At 57.8% G+C, this 24,303-nt stretch overlaps 9 protein-coding genes across 11 annotated transcripts; 5 read left to right on the top strand and 4 right to left on the bottom strand.

Annotated features, from left to right (window-relative positions):
* Positions 1–196: 196 nt before the first annotated feature.
* H310_08615 (hypothetical protein) lies at positions 197–706 on the top strand (the record flags this gene model as incomplete). The annotated part of the gene is made up of 1 exon (XM_008874449.1): positions 197–706. One exon carries the CDS (start codon positions 197–199, stop codon positions 704–706), a length of 510 nt encoding a protein of 169 aa, XP_008872671.1.
* Positions 707–2,144: 1,438 nt separating this feature from the next.
* Positions 2,145–4,766, top strand: H310_08614 (hypothetical protein). Its single transcript, XM_008874448.1, has one exon. The coding sequence runs from the start codon at positions 2,193–2,195 to the stop codon at positions 4,095–4,097; it is 1,905 nt and encodes a 634-aa protein (XP_008872670.1). The 5' UTR covers positions 2,145–2,192; the 3' UTR covers positions 4,098–4,766.
* H310_08613 (hypothetical protein) lies at positions 4,106–6,547 on the bottom strand. Its single transcript, XM_008874447.1, has 3 exons — positions 6,274–6,547; positions 4,722–6,212; positions 4,106–4,674 (listed from the first exon to the last, which is right to left on the bottom strand). Exons 1-3 carry the CDS (start codon positions 6,490–6,492, stop codon positions 4,342–4,344), a joined length of 2,043 nt encoding a protein of 680 aa, XP_008872669.1. The 5' UTR covers positions 6,493–6,547; the 3' UTR covers positions 4,106–4,341.
* Positions 6,548–6,766: 219 nt separating this feature from the next.
* Positions 6,767–8,867, top strand: H310_08612 (hypothetical protein). Its single transcript, XM_008874446.1, has 5 exons — positions 6,767–7,425; positions 7,476–7,592; positions 7,649–7,785; positions 7,842–7,959; positions 8,081–8,867. Exons 1-5 carry the CDS (start codon positions 6,799–6,801, stop codon positions 8,636–8,638), a joined length of 1,557 nt encoding a protein of 518 aa, XP_008872668.1. The 5' UTR covers positions 6,767–6,798; the 3' UTR covers positions 8,639–8,867.
* Positions 8,868–10,897: 2,030 nt separating this feature from the next.
* On the top strand, positions 10,898–12,945 carry H310_08611 (hypothetical protein). Its single transcript, XM_008874445.1, has 4 exons — positions 10,898–12,316; positions 12,409–12,486; positions 12,591–12,690; positions 12,746–12,945. Exons 1-4 carry the CDS (start codon positions 10,922–10,924, stop codon positions 12,862–12,864), a joined length of 1,692 nt encoding a protein of 563 aa, XP_008872667.1. The 5' UTR covers positions 10,898–10,921; the 3' UTR covers positions 12,865–12,945.
* A 169-nt stretch (positions 12,946–13,114) lies between these two features.
* Positions 13,115–16,109, bottom strand: H310_08610. Of its 2 annotated transcripts, XM_008874443.1 has the most exons (11): positions 15,940–16,109; positions 15,239–15,889; positions 14,897–15,190; positions 14,708–14,808; positions 14,289–14,651; positions 14,179–14,236; positions 13,933–14,080; positions 13,819–13,882; positions 13,560–13,766; positions 13,375–13,512; positions 13,115–13,316 (listed from the first exon to the last, which is right to left on the bottom strand). In XM_008874443.1, exons 1-11 carry the CDS (start codon positions 16,055–16,057, stop codon positions 13,239–13,241), a joined length of 2,220 nt encoding a protein of 739 aa, XP_008872665.1. In that variant the 5' UTR covers positions 16,058–16,109; the 3' UTR covers positions 13,115–13,238. The 2 variants fall into 2 exon arrangements, with proteins under 2 accessions (XP_008872665.1, XP_008872666.1); XM_008874444.1 differs by having other exon boundaries at positions 13,560–13,882.
* Positions 16,110–16,134: 25 nt separating this feature from the next.
* H310_08609 (hypothetical protein) lies at positions 16,135–17,971 on the bottom strand. The gene is made up of 6 exons (XM_008874442.1): positions 17,677–17,971; positions 17,343–17,627; positions 17,103–17,287; positions 16,676–17,008; positions 16,249–16,625; positions 16,135–16,201 (listed from the first exon to the last, which is right to left on the bottom strand). Exons 1-5 carry the CDS (start codon positions 17,867–17,869, stop codon positions 16,332–16,334), a joined length of 1,290 nt encoding a protein of 429 aa, XP_008872664.1. The 5' UTR covers positions 17,870–17,971; the 3' UTR covers positions 16,135–16,201; positions 16,249–16,331.
* A 412-nt stretch (positions 17,972–18,383) lies between these two features.
* H310_08608 (hypothetical protein) lies at positions 18,384–19,570 on the top strand. Its single transcript, XM_008874441.1, has 3 exons — positions 18,384–18,871; positions 18,927–19,065; positions 19,117–19,570. The coding sequence occupies exons 1-3, from the start codon at positions 18,410–18,412 to the stop codon at positions 19,320–19,322; spliced, it is 807 nt and encodes a 268-aa protein (XP_008872663.1). The 5' UTR covers positions 18,384–18,409; the 3' UTR covers positions 19,323–19,570.
* A 70-nt stretch (positions 19,571–19,640) lies between these two features.
* On the bottom strand, positions 19,641–24,301 carry H310_08607. Of its 2 annotated transcripts, XM_008874440.1 has the most exons (10): positions 22,629–24,301; positions 22,139–22,566; positions 21,703–22,080; positions 21,216–21,662; positions 20,758–21,173; positions 20,575–20,718; positions 20,367–20,521; positions 20,080–20,322; positions 19,883–20,032; positions 19,641–19,829 (listed from the first exon to the last, which is right to left on the bottom strand). In XM_008874440.1, the coding sequence occupies exons 1-10, from the start codon at positions 24,284–24,286 to the stop codon at positions 19,667–19,669; spliced, it is 4,182 nt and encodes a 1,393-aa protein (XP_008872662.1). In that variant the 5' UTR covers positions 24,287–24,301; the 3' UTR covers positions 19,641–19,666. The 2 variants fall into 2 exon arrangements, with proteins under 2 accessions (XP_008872662.1, XP_008872661.1); XM_008874439.1 differs by having other exon boundaries at positions 20,575–21,173.
* Between the last annotated feature and the right edge of the window lie 2 nt (positions 24,302–24,303).

The following is a 24,303-nucleotide window of genomic DNA, read 5'->3' as shown; positions in this document are numbered from 1 at the left end:
GAGCGACTTGTGGGGCGACGACCTGTCCCATCAAGAGCGATCCCAGGGCGACTGCAAAGCCGCGTGCCTGGCAAACCCCATCTGCAACGCGTTCACGTGGGTGCCAAGCCGCAAGGACTTTGGCCAGTGCTACCTCAAGCACCTCCAAGACCCGGCGCGGTGCCCGACGTCGCACGACGGCACGAACAAGCCGTACATGGTGTCGTGCAAGCTCCCGCCCCAGTCGTGGGTCATGTACAAGGGCATCAACCTGTTTGGCGACACGCTCGCGTCGCCCGCCAACGTCAAATCGATCGACGAGTGCGTGCAGCTGTGCCAGCAGAACCCCCAGTGCAACTCGGCGTCGTACACGGGGTACTACCCGACGTGCGAGCTCAAGACGACCGCCAAGACGTTCCAGTACGCGATCAGCAAGGCGGTGGACCTGAAGGCGTTCTCGGCGATGGTGCACAACTACAAGTTTTGCCGCGCCGAGGCCGACTTGTTTGGGATTGGCGACGTGTTTGACTTCAAGGGGTCGTTCCAAGACTGCGCCAAGTGCATCGACACCACCAAGGGGACGAATGCGTTTACGTGGACGGCGGGACCGACGGGGTACTACACGGTGCCGCTCGAGGAGTTTGGCCATTGCTACTGCAAAAAGATCGACTCGTTCGACCCGGCCGCGCTCGGGTACACGCAGGGCGTGTTTTGCCACGACGGATGAGCGACGAACATCCATGATGGTGTTTATTTTAACGAGATGTGCTTTTGATGCACGTGCCACCGGCACAACGTGGGCCTACCTCCGTTCGCCGTTGGCAATGCACGCGTCCGTGGCGGCGCGTGAAGCGTTGTCGGCGTGTGTTGGTCCGCACAACATGGCGAGCTTTACACAGGCAGCTGGGGCAATGCCACTGAAGTGGCAAACTTGATCTCGCATAGACACTGTGCACACGCGAGAGCACTGTCTCCTCGAGACATCGTAATCCATGCACCAGAGTCTTCTTGAAAGGCTGCGATCGGCTCCAGGTTGTAGTGTGGGGCTGGCTCCGTCGACATCTGAAACGAGCCTGTGCCGCTTGGTCATGTTGGCGGTGGTCGTGACGTGGTGTGTTTACAACATGGGGCCTATATCGGTGCAAAAACGCCCATCTCCTCGCCGATCGTGATGTCGTCGAGTGCAAATCACACCGGTCGCTGTCGCCACTGCCAAAGATGCCACCCGCGCAGAGTGTGGTCTGTCGTAGCAGCCCTGCTGCGACGGTGGACCAACGAAGGTCGCTTTGGATCGCGGCCTCGGCTCGATGGCCCAAGCCGACGCTCGGTCCAACCGTATGCAGACTCAATGACGTGGGCAACAGGCCAACACCCACTTGATACCAGGTGTCCAGGTCGCCTTTCTGATTGCGGAAATCGCGGTGATGGAGCGGCTCGTCGCCGACGCCGCACGATGTCGCAGCCTCGACTGCTTTTTTCGTGGGGCACGTGTACAGTCGACATCTCGAGGAGGCACGCCATCGACGACGCCCCCACCGATGGGCCATCGTCCTCGCGCGCGGCGGCAGGATGCGGTTTCGCGGTGGCTCCTGTCTTTGTGGCGGGAGCTGGCCTCACGTACCGTTGCCGCACGCCAACCACCCTTCGACGCTGTCCAGCCACCGCCCCATTCCCACGCACAGGCATCAACGTTCGAGTCAGTCACCTGCCAGCGCGACTGAACCCTCAAAACTATCGAACGACTAGCCAGAACGTCCCCTGGCTGCCGTTGGGTTCGCCAGCCCCACACGCCGTCGGAGATTCCGTCTCTTCTCGTGTTTCGCCTGTGCTTGCCCGAAAAGAGATGCCACCGCCGTCGCCGGGGATTCGGGCACGCAGTGCGGGGGAGGAATTCAGAGCTCGCGACGCGTTGTTCCTTGCGTCCCCACCAGCTCCGCATGCATCTTCATGGCTCCTTGGTGTGCGTGGTGTTAGAAATGATGCACATGCTGTTGCATGCCGTCGTCCGTCCGTCGTGCGGACCCTGGAACGATAACGCAACATCCCCGAATCATGGGTGCTACGACCAAGGATACACTGGATTCAATTATATCGTGTCAGCCCGCCGTTGAATTCACCCCTCCTGAGGCCGTTTCTGCCGTGCTTTGTCGAGATCCAGCGTTCATTTCTCGAAGCGGCACCACGACGTCGTCGACATACTCGGCGCGTTGGGGATGGATATCCATGGGTCTAGAGGTGCCAGCACGCTGAAGCGCGCCAGCAGCCGTGCACGAGACAGCACGCTGCTTTCATCGCAGGCATTCAGCGGATCCCCAGGTGGATCCGACATCCTTGGCAAGCTCACGTCGATGCTTCGTGGCCACAACTCGTACTCTGAACTGGTCGATGATTGTTGTTTCGACGATCCGCGGTACAGCAACTCTGGTGCGCCGACGCGTCCGTTGACACCTGCGTCGCCGCTTTTGACGTGGGATTTGGATTCTCCGCACACGATCGGACGCGTTCGATCCAACACGACGTCGACAGTCGCCCGGCATTCATCGGCTTCGTCGACCATCCGTCGACAGAGCTTGAGTCCACGACGACGTCACCACGACACGATTCTCGTCACGGAATTCAAGTTTCTCCATAAATCATTTGCCCCGCCGTTCCCTTTGGCTGCGTCGCAAGCGGAGGACGGTCCACCTGCGCCACTGTCTCCGTTTCGAGCATCCGTGGACGACGTCTTGTTCGACAACAACGACGACGACGACGCTGAGAGCGACAACAACATTTCGATTGACCCCGGCAACCTTCGAGACAGCGTCCGCCATCTCGTGCGGCATATTCAGCGCCACGATTCCGGCGAATGCACAGCCATGCTGGAGTGTTCGGACGTGACGCCGCCAGATTTGGACCTTGACGACGATCAGATCTGCTTGCTAGGATCGTCTTCCGCCGACCGCATGTCGAGCGAAGCCTTTCCTGGGCTCGACGACGATACGTTTGAGGACTTGTCGACTCCAGAGCGATCTTCTGACAAGGACGAGTCGGACTCGCTCCCTATGGACAGCAGAAGGCCATCCATCGCCGCGCACAGCAACCAAGACGCCGATGACGATGACGACGAGCAGACATTTGACGACGATGACATCCCAGTGCTGACCACGTCTGTGCGAAACCTCGTGCTGAATCTCCGACGAGACTGCGCACGACAGTCGCTGCACCCTGTAGACTTGATCGGAGTCCCGACCACGCATCATCACCACCACCATCACCATCTCCACCACCACCCGCATGCACAAAACCAACCGAGAGCTTCCCAACCATCCATTCGCCGCCGTCGCAACCACTCCCATCCACTCGATTCGCCATCGAGAGGGATGGTGCCCCCGCCTCCTCCATTTGCAGCTGTCGCTCCACGAGACACCAAGCCTCTGCACTTTTCGCGACTTATGTCGTCTGTGGCCGGTGGACTCCGGCGCCTCAGCATTCACAAATCGAGGGCCCCCGCAGGCCCTGCAGCCACCCGTTTCTCGACGTTCTCTGGCCATCCATCCCACAATTCGTCTCCTGGAGCGCCGCCCCACGTCGCGGCGTCCCCCGACATTGACGGCGCTCGATGGAAAATCATCGAGCTCGCGTTTCGTTTTGGCGGGCCGCACCGGTACTACCTCGTCCAAGCCGTGAACATGTTTTACCCTTTGACCAAATACGGCCGACGCGGCGGTCCCCACTCGACGCGGCTCGTGTGCCACCCGTACGGCACCCTTCAGTGGGAGCATAAACGAGGAGGGTTTAGTGCCCCCATGGACCTTGCGCTCGCGTCGCATGTCGTGGATGGCCGGGAGACGCCGGTCTTTCACAAGTGCGATGGCCATGGCGGCGGGTATGGCACTAGTTACAACGCGCGGTCGTGTTCGCTGAGCGTCGTCTTCGGGCATCGCACGCTCGACTTGGAAACGCAGAGTGCCGACCACCGCGACTGGCTCGGGTCGGCGCTGCGTACGCTTATGCAATACGCCAAGAAGCAGCGACAGGCCGAAGCGATGGTTTTGAGCGAAGAGGCCGCTGCCAACGCACGCACCAAGTCCGACGACGCGGCATCCCCGCCAGTGATGGCCCCTATTATTGCTTGAACGCGACAACGCGACCGCCGATCATTCCGTGCTTCTTGGTGTGCTGCCTTCGAACATGCGCATGTTTGGAATGGCCACGGCACTCGGATGGATGTCCCCAACGACGTTTGAATGGGATGTGTGCCGCGCCATGGGGGCACACCGTGCATGACGCACTAGACTCTTTTTGTACACACGTTTGACGGAGCCTGCCCTAGCCAGCTACCAAGCGAGCACGAGAGAGGAAGAGGAGTCGCGTTCGTGGCTAGGCATGATGGAGATGATGTTGGAACGATGTGTTGGAGGTCGATGTGGCGTTGTTGGCAGTGGGTGTTTTCAGAGCATTCAGCGCGACGACGGCGTCGACGCCGTGCAAGTCGAGTCCTGGAGTCACGCGCACGTGGCGTTTGAGTAAATCGATGGCGTGCCACACTTGTTCTTTCGTTGGCGAGACTTCGACGGGCAAGAGCCCGCCGTTGACACTGCCATGACCCGGTCCATTCCCACTCGATGTGCCATGGTTGGTCGCTGCCGACGTCAACGAGCTGCTGCTACTCGCGCCGCCTTCGACCGCTTCGTCGAGATTGCCCGGTCGAAGCTGCCATCGTGAGGCCCGTCAGATTCATTCTTCACGCATCCACGTACCTCGAGGTAGCCGTGTTTGAGCAAAACACTACGCACGATCTGGGCGTCGTCGACGCCGGCGTCGACGACGGACGCTTTCCCGTCGAGGTCGATCCAGAGCTGGGCGTTGGGCTCCTGGAGCCCGACCCACGGAAGAAACGGCGGCATTTGGTGGGCAATGTCGGCCAAGAGTCGTTGGAGGTCCTGCAGCGCGGTGGATGGCGATGCCACGTGGCTGAATCGAGAGAGAGACGTTGCTACGGTGGAGGAGGGGAGCAAGCCAGACGCAACCCATGCCGCGACGATTTCGGGCGGCCGGAGGCTGTGCAGCGCGACGGACAACCAGTGGAGAACGTTCTTGAACGTCCATTGGAGCTGGGGGTCCATCAAACTCGCGAGGTCGCGGCACCGGGCAAACAGCGCGTCGATTTCTTCGTATCGGAAGCGCGCTTTAAACGACGAAATCAGGCCCAAGTGGCACGGATGGCACGTGGCGAGATGAAAATTGGGCGGCAAAAACACCAGCCGCAACGACTCAAAATGAAAAAATGTGCGCTGGTCGCCGAGCGAATCGAGAAGCATCGCGGCCTTCACGTGGGGAATCGCGCTGTCCAGCAGCACGTGAAATGTACGTTTCCGCGCCTTGGCGACGGCGTTGAGCTGCTTCAGGACGTGCATGAACGTATGCGCGACTTGGTATCCAGACTTGGTCACGTCGTACAGGATCCGATACCGTCGGCGCAAGTCTAGATTCGCCATCGTGCACAGCATCGGTGGCGGACTCCCTCCGTTTGTCGCCGCGCTGTTGCGATCGGTGCCAATCACTTGCAAGTCGAAACTTTCCCCCGCTGCATTGACAAACAACCCGATCGTGAGGCGGCTTCCACCACTAGTTCCACCGGCATCTGTGTGATCCGCTCCATGGCCGTCGACTGGGTGCGTCGCCGTCGAGCCGTGTTGCGGTGGCGGAGGCTTGGACGCAATCGCAAACTCGGTCCCTGTCCAAATATCTTGGGGGTCGACATTCTCGAGCATGTGGTGGAGCTCGCGCTGTCGTGTTTGAAAGTCCACCGTCTTGATCGACGCGGAAAACGGCGCGTGGTGGGGTTGCCCGTGGTCGGTGGACGTCGCCGTGGTGGCCCTGGTCGTGAAGCTGCCGAACCGCGTGCGGTACCCGTCCAGCCACCCGTTTGACGCGCTGAACTTGCTTAGCGCAACGTGGACCTTGTCGGGAAGCCGTGCGTACGGATCGGAGAGCATCATTTGGGCGAGCTGCATGGCTTTCCCTTGCAGCGCCGCACCAGTCAACTTTGTCTCGGGGTTGCTCACCTTCGTTTCCATGCGCCACTTGTGGAGCGCTTCGTCGAGGACCTTGAGATCGTACGAACATTTCGTCGTTTTGCGCTTCTTCTTGACCATGTCGGCCGAGTCCGTTTCGTGGCGAATCAACTCGGTGTTCTTGCAGATGTTGGTGATAGTCGTGCGCCCGACTTGGAACTTTTCGGCAAGCTCCTAACAGTGAAAACGTCATGATAGGTTGAAAGAGAAGGGGAAGGAAGATGGGCGCCAGTACACGATGGGTAAATTGGTTGCTGGCGGCCAAGTCGACGACTTGACGTTTCTGGCCAAGGGTCAGCCGCTCTCTCTTACGTGTGCCCTTCGTAGACGTCACGTCTTCGTCCGCCACGTTGTCATCGTACTCGTTGCCCATTGTATTGCCATGAAGCATGTCGGTGACCGGAGCGTCCTCCGCCGGTGGCAGCATCAGGAGCGAGTCGTCTTCCATCTCCATGGTGCGATGTCCTTCTTTCGAGTATTTTTTCGACTTCCCCCTCGATTTAAAAACCACCCCGAGATACAGAGTGTAGGACATTCTCAGTTCATGTTTTGTTTTTATGCAATGAGTGAATGTGAATAAATAAAGAATTCCCATGGGGTTTTGAATCCATTCTTAAAATGCAAAACTCATTTTGACAACACGTTATACATAAAACGTAGCTATCTCTCGATGGAATACTCTTAAAACGTGCCGGTTTATACTAGATTCCATTTAACGTGTCGTGGCGGTGGCACCACACACACCACCGACAAACATTACATGAGTGCAAAGAGGAAGGACGGCCCGGCCGCGGACGCGGCCGCTGCGCAAGCCTCGAAGCGCAAGAAGTGTCCTTATCTGGATACTATACGTCCCCAGCTTCTGGACTTTGACTTCGAGAAGGTGTGCTCGATCAGCTTGTCCGACCAGAATGCGTATGCGTGCCTGGTGTGCGGCAAGTATTTTCAAGGACGTGGACCCAACACGCACGCGTTCACGCATTCGGTGCAGAGCTTCCATCATGTGTTCATCAACTTGTCCACGGACAAGATCTACTGTTTGCCTGACAACTACGAAGTCACGGACCTGTCGCTGGCGCCGATCAAGAACGCTCTCCGACCGTCGTTCACCCCTGAGTACATTGCTTCTCTCGACACGAATCGCACCCTTGCCCAGGACAGCTTTGGCGTGTCATACTTGCCTGGCTTCATTGGTCTGAACAACCTGAAGAAGACCGACTACATCTCCGTGGTGCTCCAAGCGCTGGCGCACGTCACTCCCCTCCGAGACTACTTTCTTCGACCAGAAAACTACGCCGCCGCTGTGGCGAAGACGCGCTCGCCACTTGTCCTGCGCTTTGGCGAGCTTATTCGCAAACTATGGAGTCCGCACAACATCAAAAACACGGTACATTCCGGCATCTTGCTCTCTCGGCCGACTTGACCATTTGCGTACAGATCAGTCCACACGAAATAGTCCAAGCGATTTCCGTGGTCAGCAAGAAGCGCTTCCACATCGGCCAACAAAGTGACGCCCTGGAGTTTCTATCATGGTTCCTCAACGAGCTCCATCGCGTACGTGCATACACGTCGATGCATGCCGACGATTGCACCGCGGCATATCGTTGTAGGGACTCGGCGGCACCAAGACTCCAGGCTCGAGCATCGTTCATAAAGTCTTCCAAGGCATGGTTCACGTCACAACGTTGCCGGCATCGGGAGCGGTCGACAACGACGCGTCGGGGGTGTCCACTGCCGTGCCCTTTTTGTACGCGATGGAATCGCCCACGACAGTTTGCACTCATGGCATATCGTATCACGTAGGTATTTGACGTTGGATTTGCCGCCGACGCCGCTGTTTAAAGACTCGCAGGGCGGAAATGTCATTCCCCAAGTGCCGCTGTTCACCGTGCTCGACAAGTTTGACGGAGAAAAGATCACGGTACAAAAGCGTGGCATTTGATTTTTTTTTGCAGCATGCACGGTGGATGCGATATCGGGTGGCCGTGGGCGCGCTTGAAATACTGAGCCATGGTGTCCTCACGCTGGGTTTCGTGGAGTAGCACGTGCTGCAAGGAGCACTGCGCCAGCAAAAGCAGTACGCGATCGACTCGTTGCCGCCGTACTTGATTTTTCACATTCACCGGTTCACGAAAAACAACTTTTTCACGGAAAAGAACCCGACGATCGTGAATTTTCCCGTCAAGAACCTTGAGCTGAGAGATTACGTGGCATCGCGGTTGCCAACCGAGGCCGAAGTCGCCGAGATGTCGACAAAGGAACTGAAGGCGCTGCTGTCGCACTGCGGTGGGTCGGCGGCCGGAATCGTCGACAAGGCCGAGTTGGCGGCACAAGTGAACGCGCATGTGGCGACGGCGTCGCAGACCAAGTACAACTTGATCGCCAACATTTGCCACGACAGCCCGGTCACGATCGGGAAGGAGACAACTGCTATCAACATGGACCCGCTCGCGGATGGCACGTACCGCGTGCATGTTCAAAACCGATCGACCGACCAGTGGTACGAGATCCAAGACCTCCACGTCCAGGAAACGATGCCGCAGCTGATTGGGATTTCCGAGTCGTACGTGCTGATTTACGAGCGAAAGGACGCCGCGTAATTCCAAACGCATCCCGATTGTGGCGAGGTCGTGGGATTTTTTTTCCCGCGGCGTGCATTCATGAAAGGCGACGGAATGGACGTCGTGTACCGCGGTCGGCTAGCGTTAGAAGTGTGCATGGACAATCGTTGGACCGTCCATGAGCTACTTTGGATGGTTGCCAAGTAATGACTTGACAGCGTTGACACAGAAAGATGGATCAAAGTTTCAAACAGCGTATCGATCGCGTCGCCGAGTTGCCCAGCGGGTTCTGCTGCTGGCACAGTTTCAGCTCCTTCCACGGTGTCTTTGTCACACAGGCCCATTCACCCACAAGTTTGGCGGACGCCCCAATTTGAGTCTGCCGCAAACTTGAACGTCAACGTAGGCTTCGTTGGCACGTTTGCATCTCGCAAGACTCGAACACCGCGACGATGTGCGCCGCGGTGTATCAACGAGTTGCCCAAAGCCAACCTCGTCCTCTCACAGAAAGTGGTGCGATAACGTCGTCGTGGTTGACCTGTTCAAGGGTATGGCTCGGATGTCCATGTCGAAGGTGCCGTCGTTGTCGCGTCCTGGCTTTGGTTGCCATGCGATGCCATTCCACACGGTTGGAAATCCTTTGGCCTTCGCAGCGTCTCGCAGCGCCAGTGTTGCCACGAACTGGGGTCAATGACGCGAGCGAGTTCTTGACGCCGCTTCTGTCGACGCAGGACCTTCGTGCCGTGCTGGACGCAGAGCTACCAGGCATTCGCTTATTCGCCGCAATCGCTGACGACGCACCCGATGGAACGTGCACCGACCGCCGCGCGTCCGGTGTCGAGGTCTCGACGGGGCTGGCAGGATTATGAAATGATGGGGACGCGCGCATGACGGCTTGAATCGTACGACGGTGGCCTGGCTACGTATGGTCTCGGTACCCAAGAGCCATACATCGTTGGCCCCACAGGTCACAAATGAGCGTCGCCATGAACAGCAGGGAGTCGCAGGCTGGCGCGCTGCTGGGACGTCATGTGGAGCTGTGTTGGGTCGTTTTCGGGACATGCAGCGGCCTCGCCAACGCATACGAGGTAGATAGATCATGGCGAGGATCCACTTCGCACTTGGATGGTGAGAGAGGGCTATCCATCAGTCCATCCGCACATGTCGACTAGTGACCGGGGAAGCACTCAACACAACAAAATTTACTTGCGCACGCAGGGACGATGACAAGTTTCATCGCTGACGAATTATTACACGCAGTACGTCGTTCTTCATAGCCAGGACGCTCTGTGGCCCTTGATGTGCCAACTCACGACGCACGCCGTTTGAGCCTGCACACGACATCCACAAGGCTTGCCGACAAAATGGACAGGCATTTTCACTGCGTTGACCTGCCACCGAACGGTCTGCGGGGTTTGGTCCATTCGCTGCTGCCACAAGTGCCAAGCACTAGTCGCGTTGTTCCTGCGGAATGGCACTCGCAGTGACCTGGCGGAATTCGGTGTACACATTCTTGTGTGCTGCCCGGAGCGAATTGTCGACGCCAACATGGCGGTGCCCTCACAGGTCCAAGATCGGCCACGTATGACATGGTCCGACAGGCTCGACACAGGACCTGGAACTGCATGCCTCCGTTCTGTTGAATAGTATTTCTTGGGTCACGGAAATCAACGCGGAAACAAGTGTACCGCGGTGTGCTACACCTTGGCACCAACCAACGCATTCGCGGTACTTCGTCCATGATGTCCGTGTTCAGCAACAATCGCGGCACCGATGTCTACAGGGAGGCATCTCTCTACTCCAGAGTACCTCTGGTGGGTCCCCTTCCAAGGAGATGGCGCAACTCTCGGTGCCGACAGCATGAGTTCACGTACGTTCGCATTCATGTTGCCAAAGCTGCGCACAAAAACCAAGATTATGATTGCACACACGATCAACGTCTCGCCGTAGTCCAAGCGCTGTGTCTTGCGAAGCAAAGCCAGCCAGCTCAGTCGCCACATCTGAATGCACTCGATGTGAGCACTTTTCCATTCGAACCAAGATGATGGAGCACAGCTCTATCGAAGAACCTTGTTGAGACTGTGGCGACCCATCGCTGCGTTGCCGACTCGCGTCGGGAAGGAGGAGGATCGCATGGAAGGTAGTAAACTGGTCGGCCGTGCAGTTGTGTGGACTACGGTTTAGATTCATTTCATTTAGTTTTGGTATACTTACGAATGTTCATTGGCAATCATTCGACGACAGGTACTAGTAGTACTAAGGACATTCATGCAAATAGTGTGACTATGTGAAATAGTGTGCCTCAGCGTTCTTCCTCCATTAATGATGGCGTCCGCGGCCACGCCGTCACGTGTGGTGCATCGCATTCGAAGCTGCGGATCTGGCGTGGTGTCGACCAGCTTTCTGAGCATCTGTGCCACAACCACGTTTGGTTCGTGCCTCCGGTGGCTGCTCTCGACCCCCGTACCAGATGAAACTGGAGCGTTTGCGAATGCGCTGGAGTGGACGTTGGTTGTCGTCGCGCAGACCCTGCTCGTGGTGTGCAGCCTTGTAGTGGTCTTATACCTGCTTCTTTTCCTGCCCCAGCAAGTCCCATCTCGATCGTCATCGATCCGATTCTCTGTCGCATTGCGCGTGTGCCGCCTGGAGACGATTGCCCTTGTCGCGACGCTTGGCTTGACGTCGTTTGTCTGGAACGCCCTCTTTCGATACTTCGTATCGAAAGAACTCCATTTGTCGACCGATCATGCCACCGTTTTCGTGCAAGCAATTCTTCTCGCGACGTTCGTTGTGTTTGCTCCACACCACCTTCTTGCCCATCGGCCCATTGTGAGCGACCCGGTCGTGTCGCTGCTCTCTAGCATCCCCCTCATTCTCGTCCGCACGGCGCAGTCGTCCGCAGTCGCGACACTCGGTATCCTATATGGTGCTGAGGACCGTGCGCCTTTCGCCTTGGTGACCCTCATTGCGTCGTCGTCGACTTTGTTTTTCGTGTACTTTACGACGGCCAAGGCGTTCTCTTGCTTGTTTTTGCGAACGGCATATAGCTGGGAAGGTGCATCGGTGCCCCCCATTGCATGGCTTGACCTGCAGCACCCAGCAGTGTCCTGCACAGAGTGCACCCAGCAGTTGCCCGCCTCCCCAACCTCTCAAGCCCAACCTCTAACGCCGTCCGTGCTATCGAGCCTACGAACAAATCCATCCGCGACGTACATTTCGTTTCTCGAAGCAAGATCGTCATGCCACAGCGCGCCACGTGGCAGCATTCATCCGCACCTGGTTCCATCGACGCGATCGCTCGAGTTTTGGGACTTGTGGTTTCAAGCAGCAGACTTGCATCTCGCGGCCGCCAGCGGCCAAAGCGCCGCCTTGTTCGCGTCCGAAGACGTTTGGCTGCGCGTGTTCCAGGTGACGACTGCCACGATCGACGGTTTTGCGTGCATGTGGCGCGCTCTCGGGAAGCAGTCGGCGCCGTCATCGTCGTCCAAGGACCGAGTCAACTGGACGAAACTAGGTGCCGTGACGTGGCAAATTGCCACGAGCGTTCAGCCGTCGCCATCGACGTTGCTTCAACTGATCTCGACCTCCCCTGCCGTGCTTGCATTTGTCGCGACGGGCGGCAGCCAAGCCGCGCCGTCGCCGTGGATCTGGCTCGAGAAATGGCTCGCCAACTCGTTATGGCACTTTACGCTGGCCACGATTTTGCTCACTTCCAAGGTATATCCATTTGGCGACGCCATGTCGCCGGTCGTGCCATCGCTGCACGTCGACGGCACCTCAAGATGTGCCCCGGGACTAACCGTGCGCAGACTGTAGTGCATTGCATCGACGCGGTGGCCACCGCTGTGTGCACGTCGTTTGCCAAGGATAAGCAAGGCATTGTGCAGGTACCTGACAAACAGCGAGGGCAAAAGTCGCATCATCTGGCGGACGTTATCGATTGCAATGTGCGACCGCTTCGACGGCTCACGCGTGCGTATGCTTGGCTTAGGTCACACTTCCCGCGATCGTGTACTCGTTGGCGGCGTGCCGCGTCGCGATCGACGGCCACCGCGCCACGCAGTACGAAGAGTACGAAGCGATTGTGTATGGTATGCTGTTTGGTTCCGACTGGCGAACGTGGCGATCGTTGATCGTGTTGTGTAGCCCTGGACTCGGCACTGCAAAAGATCACAGCCGTGTTTGGCCATGCCATGCCAGAATTGACCCAACGGTTCCCGCCTGCCCTCGCGTCGACAGTTCAGAGTTATCTCGCGTGCAAGTAATCGACAATCGAGCGAGTGCCGATCGGCACTTTCGTTTGCAAGCAGTGTGTGACGTGCACGGCATTTTTCGCTTGTTGGACACATACGCTTTCGTGGTGCATCCCGCCACCGTTGAAACGAATCGAGATTGATGGCTTGACGCCGTTCGTGCCCATGGAATGCTCTGCACCAGTGACAGCCCCGATAGCTTTTCCCTGCGCGCGTACGCCATCTCGTGCGATGGATGGAGAGGGGAGTGTGCTAGAGCAAGTTGCAGCCAAGCAGGGTGGGTTCGTTCAAACAAAATCGTCGCCACGACGATTCCGTCAAGACACGATTGTGGGACGAAAGGGGCGTGTGGTACGCTCGTGACTGAATAGGACTCGGAGGGACATTTATCCTGCGTACGTGGCATGGTACCGCTCCAACGTTGTGATGAGGGCTTGGCGCAAATGGTCCATCGATACACTTGCCTACACATTTCGCCGACGGATGTCAAACAAGTCCCACAGGACGTGGTGGACCACGGACCTCATCGTTTGCCAGCGCCAGCACCGCTGCCATGCGGGCAACGGACACTAGTTCCGCCGCGCTCAAGCCTTCCGTGTCTGCTACGAGATCGTCGACGTCGACATGTTCGTCCCACGGCATTTTCGACCGCACGAGGTCCTGCGCATGTTTCGAATCAGGTACATGGCAACATTCCCGCAACGCACCAGGATTTGCCGGCGACCCGCGGCGTCGGGGTGGCCCACATGCACGACGTGCTCAAACCGACCAGGCTGCAAGAATGCGTCGTCGATGGCGTCGACGCAGTTGGTCGCCGCCAGGACAAACACATAATGCTCCGAGGCGTTTTGGTGCCGCAGCGCGCGGAGGGCATCGATTTCCTGGAGCAGCTGCGACGCCATGCGGGACCCCATCTACCACACGTCAATGGCCTTTGTCAAACCTCTACGAAAACGTGTCGAGCACCTGGCCCGCAGACGACCGGGTGGCAAACATGGACTGGAATTCGTCGAAAAACACAATGCATGGACTAGACATGCCGCGTCAAGACACATCGAAATGCGACGACGATGACGGGACCTCATGGCGCGGGCCGTGTCGAAGACGCGGGCCACTGCTTTCTCGCTGTCGCCAAACTCTGACGAGATCAAGTCGGTCGCAGTGACGTTCATGAAGTTGCACATCGTGGCCGCTGCAGCTGCCTTGGCGAGCATCGTTTTTCCCGTGCCTATGCAAGGTATGGCAAACGAATGGGACCGAGTCGTCTCTCGACCCAACGCTCGAGGGCATGCACGGGGTCGGCAGCAAGTGTGACTATGTACATACCTGGAGGGCCAAACAGCAGAAGCCCGATGGGCGGAGTAATCCCCATCCGATCAAACACCTACGACGGTGGCACAGTCCATCGTTGCAGCCCGCGACATATCGAGCATCACCTCGGGTTTCTCGAATGGCCATACGACCATTTCTTGCAGGGTCTGCTTGACGGCGTCGGCGCCTCCAATGTCTCGCCACGACACATTCGGTAACGTCACGGCGGACGCTGTGGTGGAGGATGATGGCGACTTGGCCGGGTCCGCACGAAATGACGTGACCAAGTCAACCGGTGATAACGTGGCATGCCAAGTGCCTGTCTCCGCCACGGCGTTTGCAATGGCGCGCCGCACATACGACACGATGTCGCCAGGCTGTTGACCATGCTGCATCAAGATCGCGTTCACCGACGCGATGGCGCTGGCATCTGGATACGGCGGGAACAACGACCGGAGTAAGCGCTGGCGGAATGGAAGCGCCGTGAGCTATACAACAAGGTTCCGCAAGTTCAATCGTTGGCTCGGAGGATGGGCTGGCAAACCTCCATGTCAATTTCGTCCTGAAAGCACTGCCGCACGCGAGGGACCAGCCTGGCCGTGTCCACAACGGTGGCCACCACCGCCACACGCGCGTGCTCGAGCTCTACGGCAGCGAATAAATAATGTGGGTGGCGGATGTGAATTCCACGATCCATTGCCTCGTGGCTGGAACAGGAATTTTTTCGACGTACGCAGTGTATTGAGCGCGTTGCAAAAATCGGCGATGCGGGTGGCCGCGGGACCGTCCAGCGTTTTGGGAAAGAGGCGCTCGATGTGCTTAATGCACACGACCGCCGGCTGCATGTGGAGAGCAGCCGTGAAGCACGCTAGGAACGGACGCTCCAGCGACGATACCATGGGCGTCTGCAGCGCGAGGACGGTCGCGTCCAGCTCGAGCAGCGTCGCGTTGTGTATGTGGGCAAGGTGGTGGACGGCGCTAGTTTTCCCAGAGCCCATGGGGCCATGCATTAAGATACGGCACAAACCTGGCAGGTATGTGAGGCATTGGAGGTGGAGAGCTTCGATAGATTTACTGGATTCGGGGTGTGTGAGGGCCTGAGTGGCAAAGTCCACGAGGGCAGTGGCTGAGGCGTTGGCCACATAGGATGGTGAATTTGAAGCTGGAGGCACGAGGCGGAAGCTTGAGTTGGCCGGGTGGGACACAGTCAGTTGAGTCTGCCTTCCAACCACCCCGACCTTGCGATGTCGAATGAATTCGCCGACAACCGCGGGTGCGGCACGACTGTGATCTTCTTTGCAGCTCTGAGACAATACTGAGCCTCCCAGAAAACAGCGCCAAGTGCCGTAGTCTATGCCGTGCCAAACACAGTGCCACGTCATGTTGTGCTCAAAGATTCCTCCGACAAGCATGGGCAAAAGTGGAAGCGACGGCAATGACTGGTGGTGGCCGCTGGGCAAACACGTCGGCGGCTTTACCCACTCCAAATGAATGTACTCGACCGTGGGCACCACGTGATTCGGAATGGGATGAAGTGTTATGTGCAATGGAATGCCCTTTTCCTGCTGTGGATGCGAGCCATATACTGTCGGCAGGCCATTCTTGTCAACAGTTTGTAGAGGTTGCGATGACGTCGATGGAAGTAGGCGAGTCCGGCGCAACCACACCTTCTCACATGGACCGACGCGTCCAACCAAGGCGACATAAGTGCCAGGAAGCAAACGACCTAGTGTTCAAGACACACCATGAATCGATCACGCACATGACTCGTCGCACCTCGCTGCATGACTTCTGCTGAGAGACCAATGTCTCCAGAAAGCAGTATGGATGTAGCACGCTTGCGCGCCGCTGCAGTCTTTGGCGGCACTTCCACGGCTTCAAATGTGACCTCCATCACACCGACGCTGTCGCCGCGACCGGCTTTGGTTTGCAATGCACCAATCAAGGTCGCTATCCTTTCTAAAATTGTTCATTGAAAACATTCATTTATACAGTTTACCAGGGATTTTCCATGTATTTTTCACCGATTTATGAAAACCTACAAAATATGCCATTTAAAAATAATGCAAATTCCCTAAAACAAACCTTGTTTATTTATGAATCAAACGTTGTCGACTCAACCGGCCCGAAGGCGAATACTGGTCCATGGCCCCGAACGAGCTGCCACATTACGCTGTGGACGGGGAGTAAATGCCTTCCATTTCACGAGGGGAGTACAGCTCGCATGCGAGGCGGTGCTGCGCGAGTTCAAGGAACATGCGCACGGACAAGGGCAAAATCGCGTCGTTGAAGTCGAACGTGCTGCTATGCAACGTGCGATTCTGTTCTGTCGTGCCGTCTTCGCTGGGTTTCTGGACGGTGCCGATGAAGAAGAACGCACCAGGGCGTTGCTGGAGGTAGAACGAAAAGTCCTCCGACGCACACAAGGGCAGCCCGTATGTGGTGACGTTCGCTGCACCAGCCTAGCCACCACAATGTCGTTGACAACATGATGCGAGTAAACACGGCATACCACAGATAGCGCCACTTCGCGCACAATCTCCGCTTGAGCTGCTGCATTCACGGTGGCAGGGTATCGCTCGTCAAATCGAATCGTGCCTTCCACACCGTACGCCGCCGCCGTGTGAGTCACAATCGCAGTCATGCGCGCTTTGATCACGTCAGCGACAGCAGGGGAGAAATCCCGCGCCGTGCCGGACATGACTACCGAGGACGGAATCACGTTGTCGGCTTCGCCGCCGTGAACCTGCGCAATCGACACAATTGCGCTGTCGTGGGCTGAAATGTTGCGACTTGCGATCGTCTGTATGGCAACAATAACGTGGCCAGCCGCGACGATCGGGTCCTACTACCCATCCATCAAAACTGCCTGACAATCGACTGCGAAAATTGCAAAAAATCACAACAAACGAGGCAGAAATTGCTGGAGCAGTTCGTACGTTGGTCTGATGAGGAGCTGACCCGTGGCCTCCCAGTCCTTTGAGCGTGATGTGGAACGTGAGGCCGTGGGACATTACGGCGCCCGCCTTCACGGCCACAACGTTCTCGGGGAAATTCACGTTGTGGTACCCATACACCTCATCAACACCGTCGAGGCATCCCTCTTTGATCATGGCCACCGCGCCTAATCCAGGGCATGTCGCGGTCAGAAAGCTGATCCTGACAAAAAGGGTCCATACCAAAGTGGCCTTCCTCCGCGGGCTGGAACAGAAGGCGGACGCACGTGTTGGGAGGAAGGTAGTTGCGACGATGCTGCAACAGGTAAGCAAACCCAGCCAACGACGTCATGTGCCCATCATGGCCACACATGTGTGCAGCGCCAGCTTGTTTCGACTTGTAGGCCAGCGATGGGTTCTCTTCGGTCATGGGCAAAGCGTCCATGTCCCCGCGGAATGCGACGCAGGTAACCGAGCGGATCGACGCTACCGACGCATCGACGGGCCCAAACACGTTGACGACAAGCCCTAACAAGACGTCATCGCGACGCCAGACGGCGAGGAACGACGGCATTACCTGTGCCACCACACGCGTGAACGTCAGTCTCGGGGATGCCAGCCTCGTCGACAAGGAACCGACGCAGCGTTTGCTGCGTGATCACTTCTTGGAAACTCAGCTCGGGATGCGAATGAAAGTGGTGGCGCAGCGACACGAGCCGGTCAAAGAAAGTGCTGTAGTCGGCCGTTGATGGGGTAGATGCGGCTGCCATGCGCGAGAGGTTGGTCGGTGCTCTTTTCGCAATGATGCCTTGCCGCTTCAAACCGATTGCACCACGGTCAGGCGCAGCGACAGTTGCGCCACGACGATGTTTCTGCCCATGTGGTGTAATTGTAATAAAAAAAATCGTTTTAAATTACTATAGTCAACGCGGAGAGATACTTTAAATTGTAAAAAATGACACAAAGTCGACTCGGCATTGGATAAATCCAACATGGAATTGCTGCAAAATACGGTCAACACTGTCCCAAGCGTGGGTTGAAGCTCACCCATCTGGCGGGCATAGCATGCAGAGATGTGTTGGAGGACCGGCCTGCTCATGGTAGTGTGCGTGAAATGCCGTAGGAGACACTGACAGCCCTTCCAGGGGCATTGCTACGAGAACTTGGCATTGTGGAAGTATTTATCTGGTCGTTATATATGTTGAATAATACTAATGGCGTGTAAAATCCGATTTGCACTTCAATTCGGATAAGGGATTGAGAATGGTACAATATCCGGACTTCGCCGAAGATTCAATTGAACCGTGGCGATGTCGTCGACTGCGCTGCTTGGAAGCCTGGCACTCGCTGTGCTGACTGGCGTGTACATCTTCCTGAGTAGCGCGCCCGAGGTGGATATCCCTGCATGTAGGGGCATGTCCGTCTCGTTCATGATCCAAGGCGTGTTGCCTAAATTCCTTGGAGGACGCGACGACAAACTCGGCACAGTCACGTCACTATGGAAGTGCGCGAGTCTGTATCAAGAACAACACTCAAGTTTTGTCGTTGCGAGCTTCGCCCTCGTGTACGTGTCTCTGCAGACATTTGCCATCCCCGGTCCCCTCATCCTCAGCATCCTCTCGGGTGCGTTGTATCCATTCGTTCATGCAAACTTGCTCGTTGCTGTGTGCGCGACCACCGGCGCGTCTCTGTGCTTCCTGCTGTCGCATTACTTGGGCCGCAACCTCGCACAACGCCTTCTTCCCGACATGTTAGCTTCGTTCAAGACCAAGGTATGCTCGATGCGATATTTGCAGAATTACCAATCATCCCTGTGGGGGCTGGTAGATAGCAGCCAACCGGTCGAATTTGTTCTACTACATGCTCTTTCTTCGCCTCACGCCGCTGCTTCCGAACTGGTTTGTGAACGTCGCGTCTCCTCTCGTCGGCGTTCCCTTTGGTGTATTCGTCGGCGCGACCTTCATCGGTGCGTTTCAACGTCTTCTGAGTAGTCCTCAAGGACGATGCATGCGCATAGGGCTCATTCCGGCCAACTGCATCCACATTTCGACCGGAGCGACGCTGGGCAGCACTGCCGCTGACGCCGGGAGCGGCAACAACTTGATCAACTTTGGCATCTTGTTTGCGCTGCAATTCCTCGCGCTTTTACCGACGTTGTTCAAGAGTAAGCTGCAAGCTCTGGATGGTGGAGCAACTCCCGCAGCGACCAAGAAGGCCATTTGAATGTCCATTTCGCTGGCGTACTCGCTAAACAATCGCAGACTGTCGTTCCTGAACGCAACCTCAGACGCGTCTCCGCCATCTTCCAACAATCTTCTTGTTAGTACGACGGGATGTGGCGAGCCGTCTCGTATTCGTGGCATAAAATGGAGACCACGATTGGTTTTACGAGCTAGAACAGCGTCCACACTTCAGCCCGGTGGTGGCAGGCATCTGAGGACGAGTTGCAACGTCTTGCGGACAAGATGCGGCACTGGCGGGCAGCGACGCAATCGATCGAGGCGTTTGTCCATCTCGACGGCGCCAAGTTGCAACTCGATCGGAAACACGTGCGAAAGAACACTCCATTAGTCGGTGATGTTTGCCACCACAAAATGAATGGCGTCGCGGGGCTGCCGCGAGCGCGACGTGCCCGTCGTGGGTTGCCGGGCAATTCTGCCCATGGCGTCGCCGGCCCGTTGATGGATGAGCTGTCGATGGATCGGCGGTGCATGGCCCGGCTCCATTTCCCTACACACACGCGCGCGCGCGTTGCAAGGCCGCCTCCATGGACCTTGCCTTACCGTGCGATGTACTGCTGGAACTGCTGGGTCTCAAAAAAGTGGGAGCAAAACTCGCGCGTCGAGCCAAAGTCCCGCAGATACCCCTTGGAGTCAAACTGGATTTGGTGCGCCGGGCTCGCGCGGCAGTACTTTTTGCAGTCGCGCACAAGCCTACGAGAACGTCCTTCGATGCAGACAGGCAAGCGCATGGCACGTACGACCGAAAGAAGCCGGTCACGAGCTCCTGCAGTCCCGACCACACATCGTCCATGTGCGCTGCCACGTCGCACTGCTCGTGCCGCCATGCCACGTCATCGGTGGCCACTGGGCAATCCTCGACGAGTCCATACAGTCGATCGGTGTCGTCGACGTGGCGCGTTTCATCCCGAACGGCGATTGCCGCACGTTCGCAGAGCGCACCGAGCGCCTTGACAAGCTTTTTCTTGGGGCGGTCGGGGACGCTACGGCATGTCATGATGACATCTCGACAACGGACGGTGCGCACCGAGGAAGGGGGCATTGGGGGGGCGCCGAGATCGTGTTGGTGTCGAGGTTGACAAAGATCACGTCGTCCAGGGTGTCGCGCTGGGCCTGCTGGAGCTGGTGGGCAGACACCCCGACGACGAACGGCACGGGGGAGCAGAGAAAGTCACTCAAGTGCTACGAGGTCGAATGGTGAAGAAGGCTTGCCAATGAAAGCGGACTCGATGGACCTCGGGGACGACTGGGATGTAAACGACCTGGCTCACAAAATATGGATGGACGAGCGCGCGCAGGGTCTCGAGGACCGGCGTCAGCATGGCGACGCATGTGGCCGCGACAGCCACCTTCTTTTCGCACACGACGAGCGCTAGCACCTGCGCCGCGTGGGTGCGAGCTCCATCTCGACATCGTACCTCGACAATGTGGTCGAGACTGAGCCGTTGAAACACAAGCGCAAAGTCGACGTCGTGGGGCGAAAACGGTTGCGGATGGTGCACCAAAAACGTGTGGCTGTGGATCGTGCACACGGTTTTGGCCGCGCTGGACGTGGGCATCGGGACTTGAAGAAACGCGGCGATCACTTTCGACTCGAGGTGCTGCGAACGGTACACTTGGCGGAGCGCGTGATGCAACGTCTTGTAGGCCGGGCGGCGCGATAGAAAGCACAGGCACTTGGGAACAAAGTACGTCGTGCCGGTGTCTAGCCACGATGGGGCTACCGTCGCGTCGCCGCCACGGAGGTCGGCCACAACGAGGCTGTGGAGTGCACATGCCGCCGTTGGATGCGCAAATTGCAAGGTCGACGCGTACACTGGAGTGCCGTTGATGTCTACAAGAGCCAGGAAACACATGTCGTCCGCGACGCACGCACCGGTGAGGACAGTGTCGAACCACCGCGGCGGCGGCGCGGCCGTCAGGACGGTCGTCGGCGCTGGATACAAAAACGTCGCGATCGCGTCTGGCACGCAAAACGACGTCACGGTCGGGTGGTACAGTGTGTCTGTAACTTGGACGACGACGCGGACGTCGGTGGCGGCGGTCGACGCGTCGAGTTGCGACTGCGTCATGGGCAAGACGACGCCGCTAAGCACGACAAAGCAGTCGGCGATCGCGTCGGTCGAGTGGTCCAGCGGTGGAAACCGGGACAATGGCCGGCGGCGGTGAAAAGTTGTCGTCGGACGGGGTTGTCGAACGGCGGCGGGCGGCGGTCGTACTTGGTGCTGTCGGATCGCGCTAAAGCACTGCGAAGGGGCGCGTGGTAGGGCGTCGTCGAGGTCGCGGGTCAAGGCCCGGAACGCCACGTCGAACTCGGTCGGATCTGGCCATCTCAAGCAACCGTGAACACCGTAGCATCGTACCTGTGGTCGCCAAGTGGATCAAGTACTGGGCGAGCCCTGCTTGGGTGAGGTGTCCTTCGGCCGTGCACTCGAACGTAGCTTGGAGCCACTCGATCGTGGACTGCGCGACCGGCGGCAGTGCGCATTGCGCATTCACGCGATTCAAATCGGACGGCGAGAGGCCGCGCCGTGTCGTTGAAACTCGTGTAAACACGACCGCGACAACGTACGCATAGAATGGCGTGATCTTGAATGGTGTCGACGGGCCCAAAAATTCGTGCCGCACAAACAGGACCGCGCGGATGTGGCGTTCCAGCGCGCGCGAGTCGTCCGTGGCAATCTCCAGCGACGCCAGGCGGTCGAGAGCGTCATGGAATACGTCCTTGGCCGCCGCACATCCTAGTGGGGTGGGGTGTACGTCAGCCCAAAGCGGTTCACGACGACGGCATTTGTCGACCTGATGGCAAGTGCAAAGCCAACTGCACCTGCGCGACGACGCAGTTGACGACGTTTGCGTCGGTCGGATGAATCGCGATCGCGATGACGTATCGCCGCCACGCGGCGTTGTAAAACTCGGCGGCCGACGCAGTCGGGTCGATACTCCACAATTCAATCGTGTGCGTCGTCGATGCATGACCGACCGGAGTAGTGGGCGACGATAGGCCTGGAGAAAAGTCGAGGCGCGTGTCCGGTGCGTGGCGGGTTTGGTGCGATGCAAAGTCTCCGTGGAGGTGGAGGCAGCGCGCCCACTGTAGCACGCACGTCAAGATCGTCAAGTCGCGTACCGACGCACGTTTGTGGTCGTGCGTTGCAATGCACAAACTCGCCCAGTACGCGTGAAACGTGACGCTGCCGATGCGCACAGCTTCGACTGCCAGCTCCAATCTGTGCCACCACCATCATGAGCCACGAACGAATTGGAGCATGATACAGCATGGGGACTATACATGTCGGCGGCGTCGCGATGGACCCACAATTGCTGGGCAAATGCAGTCAATGTGGTGGCATACCGCAGCAGAAATGGACGGTGGTCGTCGCCCGACGAGATTTCGGTGGCCACAAAGCGCTCGTACGTGTCGACGGCGGCTGCCCATTGCGTTGCGATAAACTCAATGTCGACTTGGCCGTGCATGTCTGTGACTTCGACAACGATTGCATCGAGGAGATCGTCCGCCCCATCCAGCGGATGCTGCGGCGCCCGAGGCTGGTGGGGCACGATGGGATGGACGTCGAGATCGGGTGTCGAAGCCCCAAACGGCGACGGTGGTGGCATGCTCGGTGGTGGCTGCTGCCGTCGACGGAGGGGTGTTGTGGTGGTGACGAGCTCACGACAACGTGCCACGTAATCGATCCCGCCGTCGGCTTGGAACAGCGTAACGAACGTCCGATGCAACGAAGCAGCAGCTTGACGGAACGAATGCGCCGAAGATGCTGGTAGTCTGCAGCAGATCACGTCAATGTCGACGGGCTGCAGTGCTTGGGTGATTGCTTGAAGGACAATCTTGGTGCACGTGGCTGCGTATTCGTGGCCGAGAGCATGGTGTTGGACCACGTGGTCGTGCAGAGCAGCATCGACATGCGGCGCGAGGCCGAGGAAACGTGGGACTCCACACATCCCAACGTGAACGAGACCACGCATGAGACGATGGATCGGGACGTGCACGTGGTGAAAGGGCTTGATTCGCTCGCCTGCGTCGTGCACCATGTCGGCGCGAAATTCGTGGACAAAGATAGCCGCCAGTTGCTGACTGGTGACATGCGTTGTGGTTTTCAGCCGCACGGCAGCGACGAACGCGCGAAACTCGGCGAACGAGAGTCGATTCGGAGGCGCGCCAGGGGCTCGGAATGCAGCCATGAGCGCATGCAGTGACTTGGAAAACGGTACCAACGTCGTCGTCGCGCTGGTTGTTGCGAACGAGTCCAAGAATTCAAGCCGTTGAAAGGTGTTGCGAAGCGAAGAGGTCGACGAGGCCGTGGCTTCCAGGACGATCGAGTGCAGCGATGGAAGGTCGAGGGTGGATTCGGTCCCAGACGCTGTCGTCGTGAAGAGATGGGCCAGCGCAAGCAAACACTCGGGATACGTGAGACCCAATGAACACGTGGCATGACCCTTGAATGCCAGCATCTTTTGAGTGTCCCAAGCAAGAGACGAACCACCCGACGACGACGGCAGCATGGCATATTTCGTCAACCCTTTGAATTGCTGCCAATTGATGCGCCACCCGCGTCCCCACGGGTTCTGCAGAGCGTGGACGAGGAAGATTTGGAGCACTTGGTCGGCCGGGGACAATGAAGACGGCAAAGGCGATCGTTGCGGGGTGGAAGTACTTTGTGCGTTCAAAGAACACAGCAGCTCGTCCTTGGTGGTCGAGATACCAGGGTACGGAAGGGTTTGAAAATGGGCGTATTCCTGCGTCAGCTCTGGGGGTACCTGGTCGAGGCGACCGCAGGTCCATTCGGAGTTGTTGGCCGAGTTCCATGATCCCTTGGTGTCGTGCATCACGCAGCCCTCGACGTTCTGTCGCGCCGCCCATGCTTGATACTCGTGGCGCCTCCTTTTTTCCGTGGGGTCGAGTCCAACGGCGACGCGTTGCATGTCATTCATGTGGTTGAATCGTGGAT

Source organism: Aphanomyces invadans, assembly GCF_000520115.1.
Source record: "Aphanomyces invadans strain NJM9701 unplaced genomic scaffold supercont1.18, whole genome shotgun sequence".
Classification (NCBI taxonomy): domain Eukaryota; phylum Oomycota; class Saprolegniomycetes; order Saprolegniales; family Verrucalvaceae; genus Aphanomyces; species Aphanomyces invadans.
The sequence above is the reverse complement of the archived record's forward strand: the minus strand, read 5'-3'. Positions and strand labels throughout refer to the sequence as shown.